Genomic DNA, 20,051 nt, shown 5'->3' with positions numbered 1-20,051 from the left:
CTGGAGAAATAACTCAGTGATTAAGAGTGAGTACTGCTATTACAGAGGAACTAAAGTCAGTTCCCAGCACCCACAACAAGCAGATCAGCCTGTAACTTCAGCCCTACTGGGATCTACTGCCAATGACCTCCTAGTGTGTATATCCACACAGACACACATATGTACACATGTTGTAAAATTAATTTTAAAAGAGCAATTTAAAGACATTGGTCAAAACTGATCTCGCCAGGCATCGGTGGCGCACGCCTTTAATCCCAGCACTCAGGAGGCAGAGGTGGGCCAATCTTTGTGAGTTCGAGGCCAGCCTGGTCTACAGAGCGAGTTCCAGGGCAGCCTCCAAAGCTACACAGAGAAAACCCTGTTTTGAAAAAACAAACAAACAAACAAAAAACCAAAACACAAAATCTGATCTCAAACAAAAGATTAACAGTATTCTTATTAGCTGTGTTCTTTTTTTAATTTCATTTATGTGTATGTGTCTATATAAATGAATGTATGCCATGCATGTGCAGGTGTCCCTTGAGGCCAGGAGAGCCCATATGATCTCCTGGAACTGGAGTTTCAGGTAGTCGTAACCACCAGACACTTCTTCTGGAAAGGGAGTAAGTGATGTTAATGACAGCCCTCTCTTCATCTGCTATCAGCTATTAAGGGAGCATGTTTCCTAAAGTACTGCGTCTGAGACAATAGTTAAAATTCAGTGACTAGCATGTAGGTATACATTCATTGAGCAGAAAAACTACCTGTAGTTCCATAGTTTTTGCCCCTGTAAATAGCTTGCCTGATAAGGTATGTTCTCCACTCCCCTTTTTTTTGTTGTTGTTGTTCTTGTGTTTGTTTGTTTGTTTTGTTTTTTGAGATAGGGTCTCTAGATAGCCCTGGAAGTTCTACAACTCACTATGTAGACCAGGCTGGCCTCAATCTCACAGACGTCCACCTGCCTTGACCTCTTAAGTAATGAGATTAAAGGCATGTGCCAACACACCCAAACTATTTTTAAAACAAAACAAAAAACCAAAACAGTTAAGGTCTCACTACGTAGCCATAGCTGAAAGAGAAATCAATATACAGACCTGGATAGCCTAGACCTCAAAAAGATCTGGCCGCTGCTGCCTCCCAGTGTTGGGATTATTGATGTGTACCACCATGGCTGGTCCAAGACAGACCCTTTTATGCAGTAACCTATACCCATTTTTACTGTTCTCTGTATACAATGTCTTTGTAAGACACAAAAAAGTGGCAAATGAATCTGGTTTTCAAACATATTTGTTAGATTTCTGTGACATTTTTACTAACCTATCTTATCTTACGACTACATCCAGTTCGCCCCCTGACTGTTCTTGTTAACTCCTCACCTTCCTCTGGGGCGGCTGATGCTCCTTCAGGTAGTATGGGCTGTAACTCCCCAGCTTCAGAATGACTTTCCAAATCCACCATCTGCATTCCTTCCAGGCGACCTCCTTTTGCATTAGCCCTCAAAAAGGGAAAAACAACATAGTTTCAAATGTCTAATAACTGACACAATAATTACATTTTCATTTGTGTATATACTAACTTTCCATTCTTTAAAATTTCACTGAAGATTCAGAATAAAAGGTTATGAAATGGCAGATTACCAAATCCTGCTTATGATAACGTGTGATAGTTTTGCAAAATGTTATCAGCAGAGGACAGACAAGTGCAGGATCTCATGCTATTTCTTTCTCTCTCTCTTTTTTTTTAAAGATTTATTTCTGTAGTGCAGTGTTCTGCCTGCAGGCCAGAAGAGGGCACCAGATCTCATTACAGATGGTTGTGAGCCACCATGTGATTGCTGGGAATTGAACTCAGGACCTCTGGAAGAGCAAGCAATGTTCTTAATTAACCATTGACCCATCTCTCCAGCCCTTAGCTGCTATTTCTTAAAATGGTTGGTCAATCAGTAATTATCAATTAAAATATAAACACAAGTTCTCACTACTATTGAAAGACTGAGAAGCATTAGTAAGAAACCAAGAAACACTACTGGTAAAGATAGTCACCGTTGCTGAATGTGCAGAATATAGAATAAAGACAAAGATGCTGATCAAAATTAATCCTTTCTGGAAATCCCAACTAGCATTTAGAAGATAATTCAAAAGTCAGAAAAAGTGTGAAATAGAAGCAGTGTTTTAAAAACTAATAATTAAGCCAGGTGTGGTGGTATGAACCTTTAAGCTCAGCACTTGGAAGGCAGAGGAAGGTGGAATCTCTGTGAGTTTGAGGCCAGCCTGTTCTACATAATAAATTCCACGACAACCTGGGCTATTACACAGAGAAACCTTGTCTCAAAAGCAACAGCAAAATAACAGATAATTAAACCAGGCATAGTGGCGCACACCTGTAATCCCAGCACTTGGAAGGCTAAGGCAGGAGGTTCAAGAGCTGAAGGCTAGCCTGGGCTATATGAGACCCACTCTCAAAATAATACTATTACTACTAATAAAAATAATTAGTGAAGTATTTTACTGCATACAAATATGTGGTAACACACTTATGACACAGGACCCAGCACAAATACTTTGGAAGAATGCACAACAGATTAAAACATAAGGCAACATGTAAAGCTGAAACATACACATCTCACAAGGCAAAGTTTGCGCAAGGTATCCTGCTGTCAGTGAAAAGAGCCCTAAGCTAGCTCTTTTCCTAAGCTGCACTCAGGAAGCTGAGGCAGGAGGACTGCTTCACCCTGCAGGGGTTGGGGGGTGGAGTAAAGAGAGGAGAGTGAGAGAGAATGGAACTTCCTGCACACCTCAAACACTAGCAAAGCAGAAATAATTTTGTTCATTATAATGTAGACCACCTGAAGTTCCAAACACTGAAAGAGTATCATTTACCCCAAGGGGACCATTTTCCTTCTTTTCTCAACAGTAGGTAAGCCATTGAAAACTGCAACCACCACAGCATCAGAATCCAAAGCTTTGCATTGTCGGTCTTCATTCTTGGGCAGAATATCCCCAATAATGCCATGTGTCAGAGCTCGGGGAGAGCTGTGCCTGCTCCCAGACTGAGCACTTCCTGGGGAGCCTTCAGAAAAGGAGCAAGAAGACAATAAACATAAAAGCCCTCTTAGAATAGAAAATTATTTTAGGCACATAATTTTTTTTTTCAATTTTGAAAAATTTAAATGTAAGACTAGTTTTGCCTGCATGTATGAATGTGTACCATGTGTGCCTGTGTTAATGGAGGCTAGAAGAGGGCATCAGATCCCCTGGAAGTGGAGTTCCAGATTGTTGTTGAGTCACCATGTGGATGTTGGTAATCTAATCCAGGATTAGAAAGTGCTCTAAGCCATCTTTCCATGTACAGTTTACATTAAGCCAAAACTTCAAAAATGTTAAAAATATATCCCAATCTTTTTGACTAGCTCTTAAAAATTAACAAGCCGGGAATACATAATTGAAAACACTGATCTGAATTGAGATCAATTCAGATCAAACTTCAAATACTAGAGCCCAGGGGCACATGCCAGCAATCCCAGAGCTAGGGAGGCTCAGACAGGGGAATCAAGAGTTAAAACCTTCTCAAATGTAGACAAATATATAATTAAGATACTTTTTAAAACCCAAAATTAAAACAAACAAACAAAAAACCAAACTCATGAAAAATAAACAATAAAAGGTCCCACAAAATCAGAAGTTAAACTATAGCATTAGCATCTTTGGTCCCTTTCAAGGTTAAAGCTACATTACACCAATTCCCAAGAATGTGCCCACAAAAATTATATTACAAATTCCCCAAATTTACCTTCAGACAAAGTCTGGCAGTCTCCCTTTGAACGGCTATTTTCTCCAGAGTCCATAGCTCTTCGGAGTGATAGACTGCCTGCTATGGCCCGAGCTGACTTGGGTGAATTCTTCTTATTTGTGGCTGCAAAGACATTTAGAAGCATTTCTGAATATGGTAGCATGTCACATAACTCACTCTATAGTCAGAGACATGTCTAATCCTCAGTGTACATGGATGGTTTTCTGTCTACAATGTCCAAAACAGGGAATTCTATGGTCCTGACAGCTTGTTTAGCATCCTAAGACAAAAAATAATTCTATTTTGTTGCTTGTGAGACAGAATCCTAAGAAAATTAACTATGACCTCATTTTTAAAAAGTTGTATCAATTAAGACAATGAAGTGTAAACAAAAATATAACCCTCAATGTAATGGTTCTCAACCTTCCTAATGCCGCAGCCCTTAAATAGCTCAAAAACTGCCATATATTATAGAAAGAAAACGAAGACAGCATGACAGTTTTGTGTTCACACTGAGACAATATTGTCTACAGGTTTAACACAATCTGTATAAAAATGATTTTGTTGTTGTTGTTTAAAAAAATCGCTACTTAGGCAAGATGGCTTGGCTGATAAAGGCACTGTGGCCAACTCTGACAGCCTGAGTTTGATCCCTGGAACCCATAGGGTAGGATGAAAGAAACCCAGGCCTTTAAATTGTCCTCTGACCTCCACACAAGCTCCTTCCCTACGTAAATGTAAATATAAATAATAATAATGATAATATTAATAACAACAACAGGTTCCTCAAATTTTTATGAAACTGTAAGAGATCTAGAATAGCAAAAACAATCCCCAAAAGAAGACTCCCTCCCATATCCTCTGCCTGGGATGACTCTAGAGCCTTAGGCTTGCAGACACCACTGATCCTCAGCTTTGGAGTCAGCAGTGGGTAAGGCAGCTCTCCTCTGACAGCTCTAGGGCTTAGCATCAATGTAAATCTCTTTAAAAGCTCTAATGCTACCTCAAAAAACAAGAGAAAAAAAGAACAAATAAGCTGAGAGAGACAGGACTGCACACCTGAAACCCTGGCACTGGGGAAGCTGAGACAGGAGGACTGCCCTAACTTCAAGGGCAGCCTGAATGGTCTGCACAGTGAGATCAAGGCCAGCCTGGATTATAGAGTGAGATCCAGTCTCACACAAAGGTGGGTGGCTGGGGGAGGAACATAGGAACATGTTGCAGGTAGAACTAGGGAGTATGAGGCCCACACTCAACATTGCTGTGCCCCTTCCCCCACCACTGGCAGGAAAAAAAAAAACATATGAGTCTCATATGCACAAAACATATGAGTCTCAGCCAGAAGGACTGAGCAGTCTAAGGGACCTCAGACAGTGGAGCCAGAATGTATCCCTGGTGCACAAAAGGACCTTGCTAACACATTCCCCGTGGAGGGATAACTGCCTTAATCTAGAGACAGGAGAGAAGCCCTAGTCCCTACTTCACATGACCTGTCAGATCTATATGACCCCAACTGGGTGGCATTCCCCTACATATGGAATTGGGGAGGGGGGATGGAAGGAGGGGGTGGTTAGGGTGCATGTGAGAGGGCAGAGAGAGTAGGAGGGAGGGAGAGGGAACTGGGATCGACATGTAATATAATAAATTAAAAAAAAAATGCTCTGACTCAAAAATTTAAGTTCAAGGACAAGTTACTGGGGAAAAGGATTTCTATTTTTGTTTCCACAGAAAATGAAAAGCTGTGGATTCCTTCCAGACTAATGTGGTTTAATCAAGCCAGACTGCTTGAAACAGAGTACCAGGTGATCCTACATTCAAAACAGCTGGACAAAGCAGCCTTGCAGACTATAGCCAGGTTTCTGCATCTTCTTAGGATCCCCCATGACAGCGCCCCTTACCAGCAGGAAGTAGTTTGGAAAGAACAACGCCCAAACTCCCAAATATTGTCTATAAATGTTTGTTTTCATTTAAATGGACTTGGTTATAAAAAATAAATTAATTTAAAAAAAATACAAGTAACTGGGTGGTATCAGCATATGGACAGATACCTATCAGAGTTGAGAATCCAAAAGCAATCTTCACATTTATGCTGAGTTTAAAAGGATGTAAAGACAATTCAATGGTATAGGGAAGAGGTATAGTTCTCTTTCTTCCTCAGAGATTATGGGTCTGAGAGGAGGGAGGCAGCAGAAGAGGGTAACATGGTTGGGATGGCTGATGACTTCAGTCAATCAAGTCAACTTTATCCCAGAGTATAGGAAATAAATAGGATTGGGGACCATGGGGACAAACTCTAATTTGCATTAAGTGGCATGCTAGTATCTTAAGGCTTCTTATGTGGCAGTAGGGTCCTATAGTAAAGTAAAGCTCCTAGTATAGTGCAAGACTTATTTACTATATGTGCAGCTGGGGCAAAAGCTTCTAGCAGGAAACTGTGTCATGCTGTGGGATAACTCTGTACACTGTGAGTATGTGTTACTCTCACTGGTTAATGATAAAGCTGATTTGGTCTATGCAAGTCTAGGCAGGAAAGCCAAACTGAAAATACAGAAAGGAAGAAGGGCGGAGTAGAGAAAACTGAGCCAACAGCTAGAGGAAGAAGATGTGCTAGAGGACAGGCAAAACCACGAACTACGTAACAAAATGTAGATTAATAGAAATTGCTTAATTTACATTATAAGAGCTAGTTAGTAATAAGCCTAAATAAAAAGGTTGAATATTTTGTAATTATTATAAGAGTCTATGTGTTTATCTGGGACCAGGCGATAGGGACAAAAGAAAAACTCCGCCTCCATTTACATGTCAAAGGTCATGCTAGAGATAAATCAGGTATCCAGGCTTAGAGATAGGTCAGTCTTCTGAGCCCAGACAAGTTCTCCAGAACAGGAAGTCCAACTGGAGAAGGAGTTCCTCATGTTGCTGAGCAGCTTTGGACAGAGATGCTGCCAGGCCATGATAGGCTGCAACCTCTGACCATCAAGGCCTCTCAACAAAGAAGGACAAGAGAAAGTATTGCAGACAACATGGAGAAGCTTGTAATCTCATGACTGGCAGAAATACAAAATTCTGCACATGTTTTATAACTAGTATGACACTGTGGCAGTTACTCAAAAAGTTTAAACATGGTTTCCATTTACCTCAACAAGTCCACTTCTAAGTATAGACACAAAATAAAATATTGTCTATACAATAACTTATAATACATGTTCATAGTAACATCGTTGATTATAGTAAAAAATTATAAAACCACTATCTATCAACTGACAGTGGATTAATAGTATCTGGTATAGCTATATAACAAAATACCATCTCACCAGCAAAAAGAATGCATTACTATTAACTCATGATATAATATGTAAAAACCTTCAAAGTATATGTGAAATGGAAAAACAAAAACAAAACAGACATGAGGTCTGCCATCCTGGTATATAATTGGAATCCCTGGACTGGGAAAACTACAGCAAAGGATCGAGAGTTTGTGGCTAACCTGGGCTAAATAGCAAACATCTATCTTGAAAATGACTATAAATGAAAATCACTAGATTCTATTTCTATGTTAATTCGGAAGGTTAGTTTAAAAAGCAGAAAATAACAAGTGCTGGTGAACATGTGTAAAATTGGAATCTGTGCCCAGAAAATATCATAGTACCCTCAATCTGTCCCTAAAAGCTAAGGATAAAATAATCTAGCAATGACACTTTGTATATGCTGAAAGTTTACAAGTGGGCTTAGAAAGATATGTATATTTAGAGCCAAAAGATGCAAACCACCCAACTGTTCAAAGGATGAAAGAACATACAAACAAAACTTTATCTCTACATACAACAGAGTAGGATTCTGTTACTTTAAAAAAAAAAAAAAAGGAAATTCAGCTGGGTGGTGGTGGTGCACACTTTTAGTCCCAGCACTTGAGATCCAGAGGCAAGCAGATCTCTGCGAGTTTGAGACCAGCCTGGTTTACAAGAGCTAGGACAGCCTTCAAAGCCACAGAGAAACCCAGTCTTGAAAAACCAAACAAAAGAAAAAAGGAAATTCTGGGGCTGGAAAGATGGCTCAGGGATTAAGAACATTACCTGCCCTTCCAAAGGTCCTGAATTCAATTCCCAGCAACCACATGGTGGCTCACAACCATTTGTAATGAGATCTGGTACCCTCTTCTGGCCTGCAGGATATATACAGGCAGAACACTGTAATAATTTTTTTCTTTTTATTTATTTATTTATTTATTTATTTTGCGCTTTTTGAGACAGGGTTTTTCTGTATAGCTTTGGAACCCATCCTGGCACTCACTATGTAGCCTAGGCTGGCCTCAAACTCACAGTGATCCGCCTATCTCTGGATCCTGAGAGCTGGGACTAAAGGCGTGTACAGCCAACGCCTGGCAAATCTTTTTTTTAAAAGAAAGTTCTGCAAGATGCTATCATATAGGGAACCATGGATATTCACAAAATAAAGAAGCTGGTCACAAACAGAAAATCCCCAAAAAACAAAACAAAACAAAAAACTCTCAAATGTCAACTACTACAACAATTCCAATCATGTGTGATACCTAAGAGTCAGTCATTCATTGATGCAGAAAGCAGAACAATCATCCCAGGTCCCAGAAGTAGAGAAATGGGGACTGGAGAGAAATGGATGCAGTTTTAATTTAGAGTAAGAAAAACCTCTTAGAGATGGATGCACAATAATGCCAAAGTGTGAGACTGAAATGGTAAATTTTATGTACACTTTACCAAAAACTTTAACACATATGCTTCCCCAACTAAAGGCTAAAATGTCAAATTTTACATTATGCATACTTTTTCATAATTTAAAAAACTTTTTTCATAGCATATATGATTTGGGAAACGAACACATAGGCAGTACCAAATACCAAACTCTTTCTCAATCCACACAGCCCCTCAGATTCCTCTGAGTTCATATGTAACTTGTTAAAGAAAGCTTTGTCTTCTCATCTCAGATATAACTGGTGCGCTCTTCTATTCAATCTTAAGGTTGTTACTTCTCAAAAGTATAAAGCATAGGTAGTAACACTTCTTTTCAGAACACTTGCTTAAAACTTTGGCTTTTAATAATTTATTTTTATTTTAAAGAACATTGATTGGTGTTTTGCTTGCATGTATGTCTGTATGAGAGTGTCAGAATGCCTGGAAATGGAGTTATAGATAGTTATGAGTTGCCATGTGGGTGCTGGGAATTGAACCCAGGTCTTCTGGAAGAACAGCCAATGTTCTTAGCCACTTAAACCCCAGTTTGCTTAGATTTTGGAATATACTATCTAGTTTTTCACTTATTTTAAAGGTTCTTTTCAATTTCCATTGTTAGCTTCTCCATCCCTTTTCCTCACCAAACCTCTAAATGTCTGATTAGTGCCTCAGTGCCAAAACTTTTCTTCTCCATTAAAATCATCACCACTGCCCAGCGTGCCTTGGGAGACAGAGGCAGGAAAATCTGAGTTCAAGGTCAGGTTAGTCCATAGAATGAGTTTCAGGACAGCCAGGGATATACACAGAAACCCTGCAACAAAACAAAACTCCAACAACCAAAAAACCAAAACACCCCAAGAAAACAAACAAACAAACAAACAAACAATCACTACTATTGTTAGGAGTGGTGATGCATGCCTTTAATCCTAGCACCTAAAAGGCATCTATAAACTGGAGGCAAGTGGATCTCATCTACATATTGAATTTCAACCAGGGTACAGAGAGAGAGATCCTGCCACATAAATAATGAATAAATTAAGATCCTTACCCACTGATCCTACTTTGCCTAGACTTAAACAGTATCACATGCTTACATTCAGCTGCTGTGACCTCTTTCCAGCTTGACTTGTGGATAATGCTTGCCTAGGACAGTTACTAAGCAACCCAGAAGGTGCCCAAACATATTTAGACAGAATTCCTGACCTTCTCTGCTCTGACATAAGATTATAGCACACAGATCAAACTGAACTTAAACTCAGAATCCTCCTGCTCCCTCTTCCTGAATGCTAGGATTAGGGTTACCTACACACACACCGATGCATTTGGCTTTGAAATGATTCTCAGTAAATGACAGCACTAATCACTAAGTTGTTCAGGCCAAAACATATTCTCAGTTTCTGTCTTTCTCTGAACTATCCAGCTTTTTACAACTATAGCTGTGACAAAGAACTGAATCCTATTGGCCTATGACATGCATTGTATGTAACAGATTAGCTTTTCCTTTCTGCATCTAGAACAGTACTGGTGTGTACTTAGGATGGGAAAGAAACTCAGTTAAAGAGGGCTGCCAGGCTATGAATAAGTCTACCTGCCCATAGCTTTAGCTCCAAATTACACACCAAACTCACACAAGCTACTCTAAAGGTTGGCATTAGACTTGCAGCCCCTGCTATGAAGCTTTAAGAGATCTTCCTCCACATGCCTTGAATCCCAGCACTCGGGAAGCAGAGGCAAGCGGATCTCTGTGAGTTTGAGGCCAGCCTGGTCTACAACAGCTAGTTCCAGCACAGCATCCAAAGACACAGAGTAACCCTGTCATGAAAAAGCAAAACAAAACAAAAGTAATAATAGAGAGAGCGAGAGAGAAATCTTCCTCCACAATGCAGCTTTATGAACAAGTAGCAGATCAAACTCCTTACTGAAGTCTTATCAGAGCCTCAGTTAAACCCTGTTATCTCTCGACTTCATCTCTGAATCTGCCCTGCCTTAGTCGCCATATCCACTCATGTTAGTCTTCCTCCCTTCAAGTGAATCTGGTGCCAGTGAATTTGCATTTCTGTCCTGTTTATACAGAACACTGCTTCCCCAAGGCATCTGAAGGGCTTAGCTCACATATTTTCTTTACTGAGAATTTCTCGGACAACTCCCCCAAAACTATGCCATTCTTCATCTACTCCTGTTTCACAATAGTAAGTATTCATTAAAATTACTTTCACTCATTTATTTACATACTTTACTGTCTAAATCTTATCAGTACAATGCAGGATCCACAAGGCTACCAAAGTGTCATTTAATGCCAAGCATTGACTGAGCAATCAAAACTCCTTAGTTCCAAGTTATGGGATAATCTTTTTGTAGAATGTGAAGATGTGTCTCTGCCAAGGCCCCTTCTAATTGGTTTAATAAAGACCTGAATGGCCAATAGCTATGTGGGAGAGGAAAGGCAACATTTTCAGGGAAAGAGGAACTCTGGGAAGAAGAGAGGTAGAATTCACCAGGAAAACTATGAGAATAAGCCACATGGCAGAATGTAGATTAATATAAATGGGTTAATTTAAGTTTTAAGAGCCAGTTTGAGATAAGCTTAAGCTAAGGGCAACCTTTCATAGTTAATAATAAGCCTCAGTGTCATTATTTAGGAGCTGGTGGTACAAAGAAAGCCCAGGTACAGTTCCATCATATAAAAGAAAATATTACAAGTGGACTAGAAAGGTAGCTCAGCTGGTAAAGGCACTCACCATTTAAAACCTGACAACCTGAGTTCAATTCCTGGGACCATATGTGGAGAGAGAGAACTAACTTCACAAGCTGTCCTCTTACTTCCTAAAGAGTACCATGTTGTGCAGGTTTGTGTGCGAGTGAGCATGCCCGCCCGTGTGTTCACGCACACGTGCACACACACACACACACACACACACACACACACTCTCTCTCTCTCTCTCTCTCTCTCTCTCTCTCTCTTTCTAAAAGAAAATGTCAAGAAATTTTTGGACGGATCTTTTTAAAAAGGCTATGTTAACTCATAAGAAGGGTGTAAGAGTTGGCTCAGTGGTTAAGAGCCCTTAAAGGACCTGGGTTCAAGTCCTAACACCCATGCAGTTGTTCACAACAACCTATAAATCCAGTTCCAGGGGATTCAGCGCACTCTTTCTGAACTCTATGGACACCAGGCACACACATGGCATACATAATGGTAAAAAAATAAATAAATAAAAAATATAATTTTAATTTAACTCGTTAGAACAGAGACATTGACAGTTAAGTGAAAACAACTAATTATATGATTTCACCAAGCACATGGGAGAAATTACATTATAGAAACTACTTCACTTACTGTTTCGTATGTAACAGCCAGTGACTGATGACTTTGCTAGAAGCTCCATTCCCAAATCCTGTAATCTACCAGAGTTTTCGGGTCCACAGGGTGACAGAGCTGCCTGGTCAGCACAAAAAAGGTTTGTCTGTATGTCTCCAGAAGCAACACCAGTGCCTTTTATATCAGACAGTGTGGTCTTCACATCAGCCTTCATACACCGAACTTCAGCCATTTGAGTTTTGAGTCTTTTCAGCATCTTTAAGTCAGAGGGCACTCGCCACATTGCCTGCTGCTTTCGTTGATCTTTATCTTTTCGGGAATATGACGCTTCAAAGAAAAAGCAAGTGAAAAAACATGTTCAGAGAAACTTCAATATTCATGACTTCATTCTTTCCTACAAATTTAAAGTGTCAAATGTGGTAAGGTGCTTCATGGTAGCACCAAAGAACATGCATCAAGACTAGAGAGATGGCTTACATCATTGGTTCTCAACCTTCCTATTACAGCAACCCTTTAATACAGTTTCTCACAATGTGATAACCCCCAACCATTAAATTGCTACTTCATGACTATAATTTTGCTGTTATGAATTGTAAATATCTGATACACAAGTTATCTGATAGGCAATCTCCAAAAGGGTTACAACACACAGGTTGAGGATCACTGGCTTAGAGGATAAAGGCACTTGCTGCCAAGCCTAATAACCTGAGGTCAATGCCTAGGGTTCTACTACATTGTAGAAGGAGAGAACTGAGTCTTGGCCACAACACATACATGCTCATATACATAATACATACCTACACAAATAAATGAAATAAAACATTTAAAGCATGTATTAAATTCTACCACAGAAAACATAGGTGTAACTGTCTTAACCTTTTTCAAGCCTTAAAGCTTCAAGTTAAGAGTCTGGGTCATAATCATCACTTCACTTGTAATTATATACCTAATTCTAAAGTTTAGAGGTTGTCCTGCCTTGTGTTTTTGTTTGTTTGTTTTGTTTTAAATACTTTTCCACTTTTCTCATTTTTCCCCTGTATTTATGGTCACAATCTAAAAACTGAAAAAGAAAACCTAGAAGTCAAACACTTGGATAGTACTTCACCTGGAATCGTGGCTATAGAAGAATATGTATAGTAGAACTGATGGGGTTGTCCTTCTGTGTATGTGTTTCTCTTATTGGGTGATAAATAAAACACTGTGTGGCTAGTGGCCAGGCAGGAAGGACAGGCGGGACTACCAGAAGAGAAGAATTCTGGGAAGTATAGGCAAAGGGCAGATGCCATGTGAGACCAGGAAGGTAGGACACCCCAGACCCTTCTCTGGTAAGATAAGACCACATGGAAATACTTAGATTAATAGAAATGGGTTAATAATTAAGACAGAGCTAGCCAATAAGAAGCCCAAGCAACCAGCCAACAGTTACATAACTCATATAGCATCCATGTATTTATTTGGGGCTCAAGGGTCATGGGACCAGAAAATATCTTAACTGTCGCCAAAGATCCAAGATATGCCAGATATCTCAAGATGGTTCAAGTGGGTGTTCCAGTGATGGCGATCAGAAACAAAATGATATCAGAAGGGCTGGATCCAGACCTCCTTGAGAACCCAGATGCTCCAGTGCCTAATGGTGCAGATGAAAAAGCCATAGGAGACAGCTCAGACAGTGAGTCTACCTTCAGTGACTGAACTGGATTGGGATGAACACTGCATAGATGTATAGATTTTACATTCTGTGGCAGAGCAAGACTCTGGCTCTTAGGGACAAAATCATGAACTGGCTGGACACACACCTGCCCCGACCGTCCTCTGTTCAAAAAATGAAATAAAGCTTTTATAACTCACCCCCCCCCCAAAAAAAAAGGTGGAAGAAATTGTCACTCTGCGCCAGGTCCTGGCAGCTAAAGAGAGGCACTGTGGAGAGCTGAAAAGGAGGCTTGGCCTCTCCACTTTAGGAGAGCTGAAGCAGAACCTGTCTAGGAGCTGGCATAGTCTCTACTGCCTATATGAAAACGTCTGAGAAACTTGGAGAGTGGAATGAGAAAGTGACCCAGTCTGACCTTTACAAGAAGACTCAAGAACCCTTTCACAGGCAGGACAGAAGACAAATGCTGCCTTGTCCACCATGGGCTCTGCCATCAGTAGGAAGCTGGGAGACATGAGGAACTCTGCAACCTTCAAGTCATTTGAAGACCGAGTGGGGACCATAAAGTCTAAGGTTGTGGGTAGCAGAGAGAATGGCAGCTATAACCTCCCTTCCTCACCTGGAGGTGGTGACCAACCATTATCGGATCATGCCCCTTTCTAAGCTTGTCATAGCTTAACATCCACAGAATACAGAAGCACACCCTCATCATCACAGCTACAACTCTGCATGACAGAGCAACCAGCCAGGGCCAGTGAAGAGCTGGTTTTGAAGACAGTCATACCCATCTACATGCAGATGTGGCTGCTGCCTTGGCATAAATTAGAGAACAGTCTTGTACATAAATGTTTTACACTAAAGTTCATAGATGAAGCAGAAAAAAAAAAAAAACAAGAATTGATGAAGTGTTTGAAAATTAAATATTCTAGAACAGGGATGTTACTGTCAATACAGTCTGTATCCTCTCGAATGACAGTCAATGCTTTCAAAAACATGATTTTAACTATTTATTAAATCAACTTGTAAATCAAATTGTAAAATTATTCCCCTTAAAGTTAAGTCAATTGCACATGTTTATTATACAGCCAGACTCTATCTGCTTCATTTGGACTTTACACATACCACCAATTACCTTTTAAGGCAGTGATTCTCAACCTATGGGTTGCAAACCTCTTGGGGGGTCACATAACAGATATCCCACATATCAGATATTTACATTATTAGTCATAGCAGTAGCAAAATTACAGTTATGAAGTAGCAACAAAATAATTTTGTGGCTGGGGGTCACCCTAACATGAGGAACTATATAAAAGAGTTGCAGCATTAAAAAAGTTGAGAACCACTGCTTTAAGCGAACCTTCACATAGAATGTACTTGAATCATAACTGAAAAGAAACTGTCCCAGAACCTAGCTGATAATCTTTCAAATCGGGCAAGTCTTTCCAGAAGTATGCTTTAAGAAAGAGAGGAATTAATGATTCTGGCTGTAATCTCCAATCCACTGCAGTGGCTCAGGCTTTGCTTTCTACACAGAGTTCTATCAGTTTGTTCAGAAAGTGAGCTCTGCTACTTTGAGGTAACACCAAAATTCCTGTCTGCATCCTGGCTGGACACTTACTACAGTTTAGAATGTAAGGGAAAGGGTAGTCTGCTTTATTACATACAAAGGAAGTTGCAGAAAACATTCCATGAAAATGCTGCTCCACCCCCAGGAATAGGAGGCTGGGGAGGAAAACAAGGGCCTTTGCACACACACTAGACAAACACATTACTAGCAAGATATACCAACAGCCCCTAGAAGTGGTCTTTAAACGGTAGCACTAATGGAGCCTAGACTGGACTATACAAATCTCTGTATTTGTATAGTTATGCATTTTTCTTTTAAACAACTTTGTGATAAAATACTGTGGTAATTAATACGCATTTTCTCAGGTTTTGATATTCCTCTCCCTCTCTGTGTTTCTTATACTAGGTATCTATGGTTGTTCTGGAACTTGATATATAGACAAGGCTGCTCTTGAACTCATAGATAACCACCTGTCTCCACCTCACAACTGCTGGAATAAAAGAAGTGTGTTGTGTTACCATGACCAGCCCTTGTTTGGTTTATTGAAACAGGTCACACAATATAGTCCAGGCTGGCCTTGAACTCACCATGTAGCCTAGGTTAACCTTAAACTTAAAGTAGTCCTCGCATGTGCACGTGCATGTGCGCGCACGCGCGCGCGCGCACACACACAGAGATGGCAGAATGGTTAAAAAGTCACTCATATGACGTGAATAAGAAATCACTTTACTAGAGAAACAGTCTGTGTTCTGATATCCAGATGAGACATACATAGAAATTCAACAGTTATTCCAGAGAACTAAAGGAAAAAAAGACATTATTACTTTACCTGTGGGCTGCAAAAGTGAAGTAGATGGACGAGGCTGTAAACCCCACAGATTTTCCATACTGCTCCGGTCCTTAAGATCCAATAAATGTATTAAGATTAAAGGATCAATGTCTAATAAGCTACTGGTAGCAGCAGAGCATAAATGTGCTCTTCTTGACATTCTGCTACTGGCACCCACATAGCTGTGGCTACTACCTACAAAAGAAATAGAGAAAGCATATTATATGCATGTGTACATGATTTTTTTTAGATCCCAATTAATGGTTGAAAACTTGTCTGCCAGTCTATGTCTTAAACTGTGTTCCTAATGAAAAGCAAAGAACCATACTGCCAAGCAATGAGCATCAGAGCAATGACTAAGCATGGACTTTGTTACTACCCAGAATTCAATCACCAACCTCATCTGAAGCACCATATGACTATAAATGTGCAAAGATACACAGCATGGAGGGCTGGAGATATGGCCCAGGGGTTAAGAGCACTAGCTGCTCTTTCAGAGGACCTGAGTTCAACTACCAGCTCACAATCATCTATATTGATATCTGGTGCCCTCTTTTGGCCTGCAGTCATACATGCAGGCAGAACATGGTATGTATCACTAATAAATAAATAAATAAATCTTTAAAAAGAGATACACAACTTGGTGCAGGTCAGGGTTAAAGCAAGAAAAAGTTTTCATTCCCATAAGAGAGTAAGCATTCCATTTCTCTACATGCTTAACATTTAGTACTGCCAGTTTAAAAATATTAACCATACTAGGTATAACACGTCTATAATCCTATCACTTAAGAGGCGGAGGTTAAAATATTTAGGAATTCAAAGCCATTTCTGGCTACACAACAAGTTAAAAACCAGCCCAGTTTACAATGAAACCCTGCTAAAAACAGGGGGTGGGGGGAAATTCAAAAATATATACCAATGAAATGGCCAATCTGCCCTGATTTCTTACTATGGTTTTAATTTGGCATTTCTTACAAAGACAGAACACAAAAGACCAGAGTTTCAGGGATATAACGACACTCATATATACAGCAACACATAACTGAGTTACAAAAGAAGAAAAAAAAACTGCAAAGAATGATCTGAAGAAATAACTGAAGAATCCCAAAATATGATGAGAACTATGAATCTTTTTGACAGCCAGATATAGTGCCTCATGTTTACAATCCCAACACTCAGGAGGCTCCAACACCAGAACTGCTGGGAGCTAGACGACAGTCTAGGCTAGGTGAGCTCCAGGCAGCCCTATGTTAAAAAAGGGAGATCCTGTAAATACATAGAGAAAAAAATAATAAAAATGTATGTATTCATTCAAGATGCTCAAAAAACTACAAAGCTGGAAATTTGGGAGGCAGCAACAGGCAGACCTCTGTAAGTTCATGGCCAGACTGATCTACATAGCAAGTTGCAGGCTAGCTGGGGCTACATAGAAAAACACTGTTTCAAAAACCAAAATTAAGAGCATGCCATGGTGGCACACACCTTTAATCCCAGCAATCAAGAGGCAAGTGAACTTCCTTAAGTTCAAGGCCAGCCTCGTCTATAGAGCGAGTGCCAGGACAGGCTCTAAAGATACACAGAGAAACCCTGTCTTGAAAAACAAAACAAACAAACAAACAAGAAAAACCAAAAATTAAAACAGTAACAACAAACAAATAACAAGGGACATGAGGCAGAGGCAGGCAGATTTCTGTGAGTTTAAGACCAGCCTGTTCTATATATTGAACTCCAGGCAGGCAAAGATATAAAAAAGATATAAAAGAGAACAAATGCTTTCAGTAACAACCTTACCAATGTCAATTTGCTTTAGAAATGCTGTATCGCTGTATGTGCTTGTGTGTTTAGAGGTTTGTTTGAAACAGGGAGTCTTATTATGTTTTGCTGCTGTGTAACTGGGCAGACCCAGGGGTTTGGGAACATAGCACACAATCCCACTCCAGCCTTTAATCATTAATTTTCCCCACATGTTCACTTTTTCTCTTCTAAAGTTTAATCCAGAACATCAAACTCATCTTCTCGTATTTGTGATTGTTGTCCTTATTTGGATAATTCGGTACAATGTTCCTTAGTTAAGGGTTTCTGATTTAAACATCATAGAGGTAAATGGATATGTTCTTACCACAGACAATGCTGAATGCACCCAGCACATGTGATACTGGTCAGGTTTCCCCCAGCATAACCTTTATTTAAAAGAAGGGGAATTATAATCCACTTCTTTGAGAAATCCCACAGATTTTAGCTAATTATTCTTGCACCTATTCACCTCTAGTTATAAAATATAGGAGTCTTTTTCATTTTATTTTTCTGGAACTAGAAATAGCCATTATATTCAATAATGTTTGTCAAGTAGATAAGTTTCAGCAAAGTTTAACAGTGAAAATAAGGGTCATTTTTCACTATTATATCCTCAACATCTAAGATAAAGTATCTAAATTTTATTAGAATATTTAGAGCTATAGCAAATGCAAAAAAAAAAAATCAATACTTGGAACCCACATAGTCAAACAGTGCCCACTTCTCACTAAATTACCAGTAAATACTTTTTGCTGTTGCTTTTTATTTTTTATTTTTATTTTTTATTTTTATTTTCAAGATAGGGTTTCTCTGTGTACCCCTGGCTGTCCTGGAATATACTCTGAAAATCAAGCTAGTACTTGCTGCTATTCACGAGGACATGGTAGCTTATTCCTCTTAGTAACTGCAGTCCCAGGGGATCTGATGCCTTCTGGCCTCAGAGTAATCAGGTTGGCTTTGAATTCTTAATCCTTCTGCCTCAGCCTTCCAAGAGCTAGAATGAGAGATATTTACCAAAAGCTAGCTATTAAATGTTCCAATTTTCACAATCAGATCTAAAGACCTAAAGGAAAGCATCCATTACATAAATTGCTGCTTCTCAGGAGCAGCAGTGTCACTTGGGAAGGATGGAAGACGGCATCTAAAACAATCTGGGGTTCTAGTCTGGTTGTATTAACAACTAAATATATGACCAGGTAACTAAACCTGAGTTTGTGTAACTCTCAAAATCAGCTTTCTAAATATCCTTTCTACGTCCAGATTTCATGAGGCTATTTAAATCACTCTATAAGCAAAGCTTAACACAAAAAAGACTTTTATCCCAGAGTAACGAGCACACAAAATGAGCCTAGAGCCTGTACAAACCTAAAGATTCAATTACTCCTTGTATGCTAAAATAAGAAAACAGAGTAAGCTGCTGAATTTACCTGTGCACCAACTTCTGTAACTATAAAGTACATTTTTCCAGGTGTGGTGGTCTACATTTGTAATTCCACCACTGGAAAGGCCAAGGCAGGACAATCAGGTTACATAGTGAAATCCCATGTCAAGAAACAGAATAAACAAATAAGGAAGTGGAGACTTAGAATATGTCTCAGAATTTTATAATTATGGTATACAAAAAGTGCTTCATTGGGACTGGAGAGATGGCTCAGGTTAAGAGCACTAGCTGCTCTTCCAGAGGACCTGAGTCCAATTTCCAGCAACCACAAGTTGGCTCACAACAATCTGTAATGAGATCTGGTGCCCTCTTCTGGTGTAGAGGCATACATACAGGCAGAACACTGTATACATAATCAATAATATTAAAAAAAAAAAAAAAAAAAAAAAGTGCTTCATAAAGTGCGTGGTTAGCCTCCACTAAACCCTGACAGATTCTGTACCTGGAGGCCCTGCAGCAGCCGCATCTTCCATGAGTTCTCCCTCTTCCAACTCCATGTTGTTATACTCTACATCATTTTCCCCAGACCTGAGAATAGACAAAAGTCCATTGTGTTCAGAACAGCACATAGTTCTCACAAAGGAAAATACAACTAATATCTGTATTTGCAGGCCAGGAAGATGGCTCACTAGAAGGAAGGAGGGAGGAAAGAAGGAAAGGGGAAATTGGGAGGGAAGAGAAGGAAGGGAAAAAAAAGGAGGAGGGAAGAAGGAAGAAACAAGAAACTTATTTACTACAGATAACAAAGACAACTTTAGAAAACAGGGTGTTGCTTCCTATTTTTTCTTAAAGTAAACTCTAAACTACTTTAAGTTAAACTATAAACACTATTTGAAGCAGTAAAAATATGATAATGATAATTTTATGTTTTTTTTTTTAATCTTAAAATCTGTTCTCAATGTAACAATGTAAGGAACTCAGCAGATCTATCAAGTAAAACTGATGAAAATTATATTTAAAAAGCCACTCAAAACCGGGGGTG

General features: G+C 39.5%; 1 protein-coding gene across 4 annotated transcripts in view; it reads right to left on the bottom strand.

The window, feature by feature from the left end:
* The window catches only part of Trim37 (tripartite motif containing 37), a 125,694-nt gene that overhangs the window by 47,412 nt on the left and 58,231 nt on the right, over window positions 1–20,051 (bottom strand). For all 4 annotated transcript variants that reach the window (XM_051188690.1, XM_051188608.1, XM_051188858.1 and 1 more), the window contains exons 17-22: window positions 19,512–19,597; window positions 15,835–16,029; window positions 11,809–12,117; window positions 3,769–3,891; window positions 2,859–3,048; window positions 1,356–1,474 (exon numbers count right to left, since the gene is read on the bottom strand). In XM_051188690.1, coding sequence (XP_051044647.1) covers window positions 1,356–1,474; window positions 2,859–3,048; window positions 3,769–3,891; window positions 11,809–12,117; window positions 15,835–16,029; window positions 19,512–19,597 — 1,022 coding nt within the window. The remainder of the gene's footprint in view (window positions 1–1,355; window positions 1,475–2,858; window positions 3,049–3,768; window positions 3,892–11,808; window positions 12,118–15,834; window positions 16,030–19,511; window positions 19,598–20,051) is intronic.

Source organism: Phodopus roborovskii, unplaced genomic scaffold (assembly GCF_943737965.1).
Source record: "Phodopus roborovskii unplaced genomic scaffold, PHOROB, whole genome shotgun sequence".
NCBI lineage: Eukaryota > Metazoa > Chordata > Mammalia > Rodentia > Cricetidae > Phodopus > Phodopus roborovskii.
Note: the sequence above shows the minus strand (reverse complement) of the source record. Positions and strands in the feature narration are given on the sequence as shown.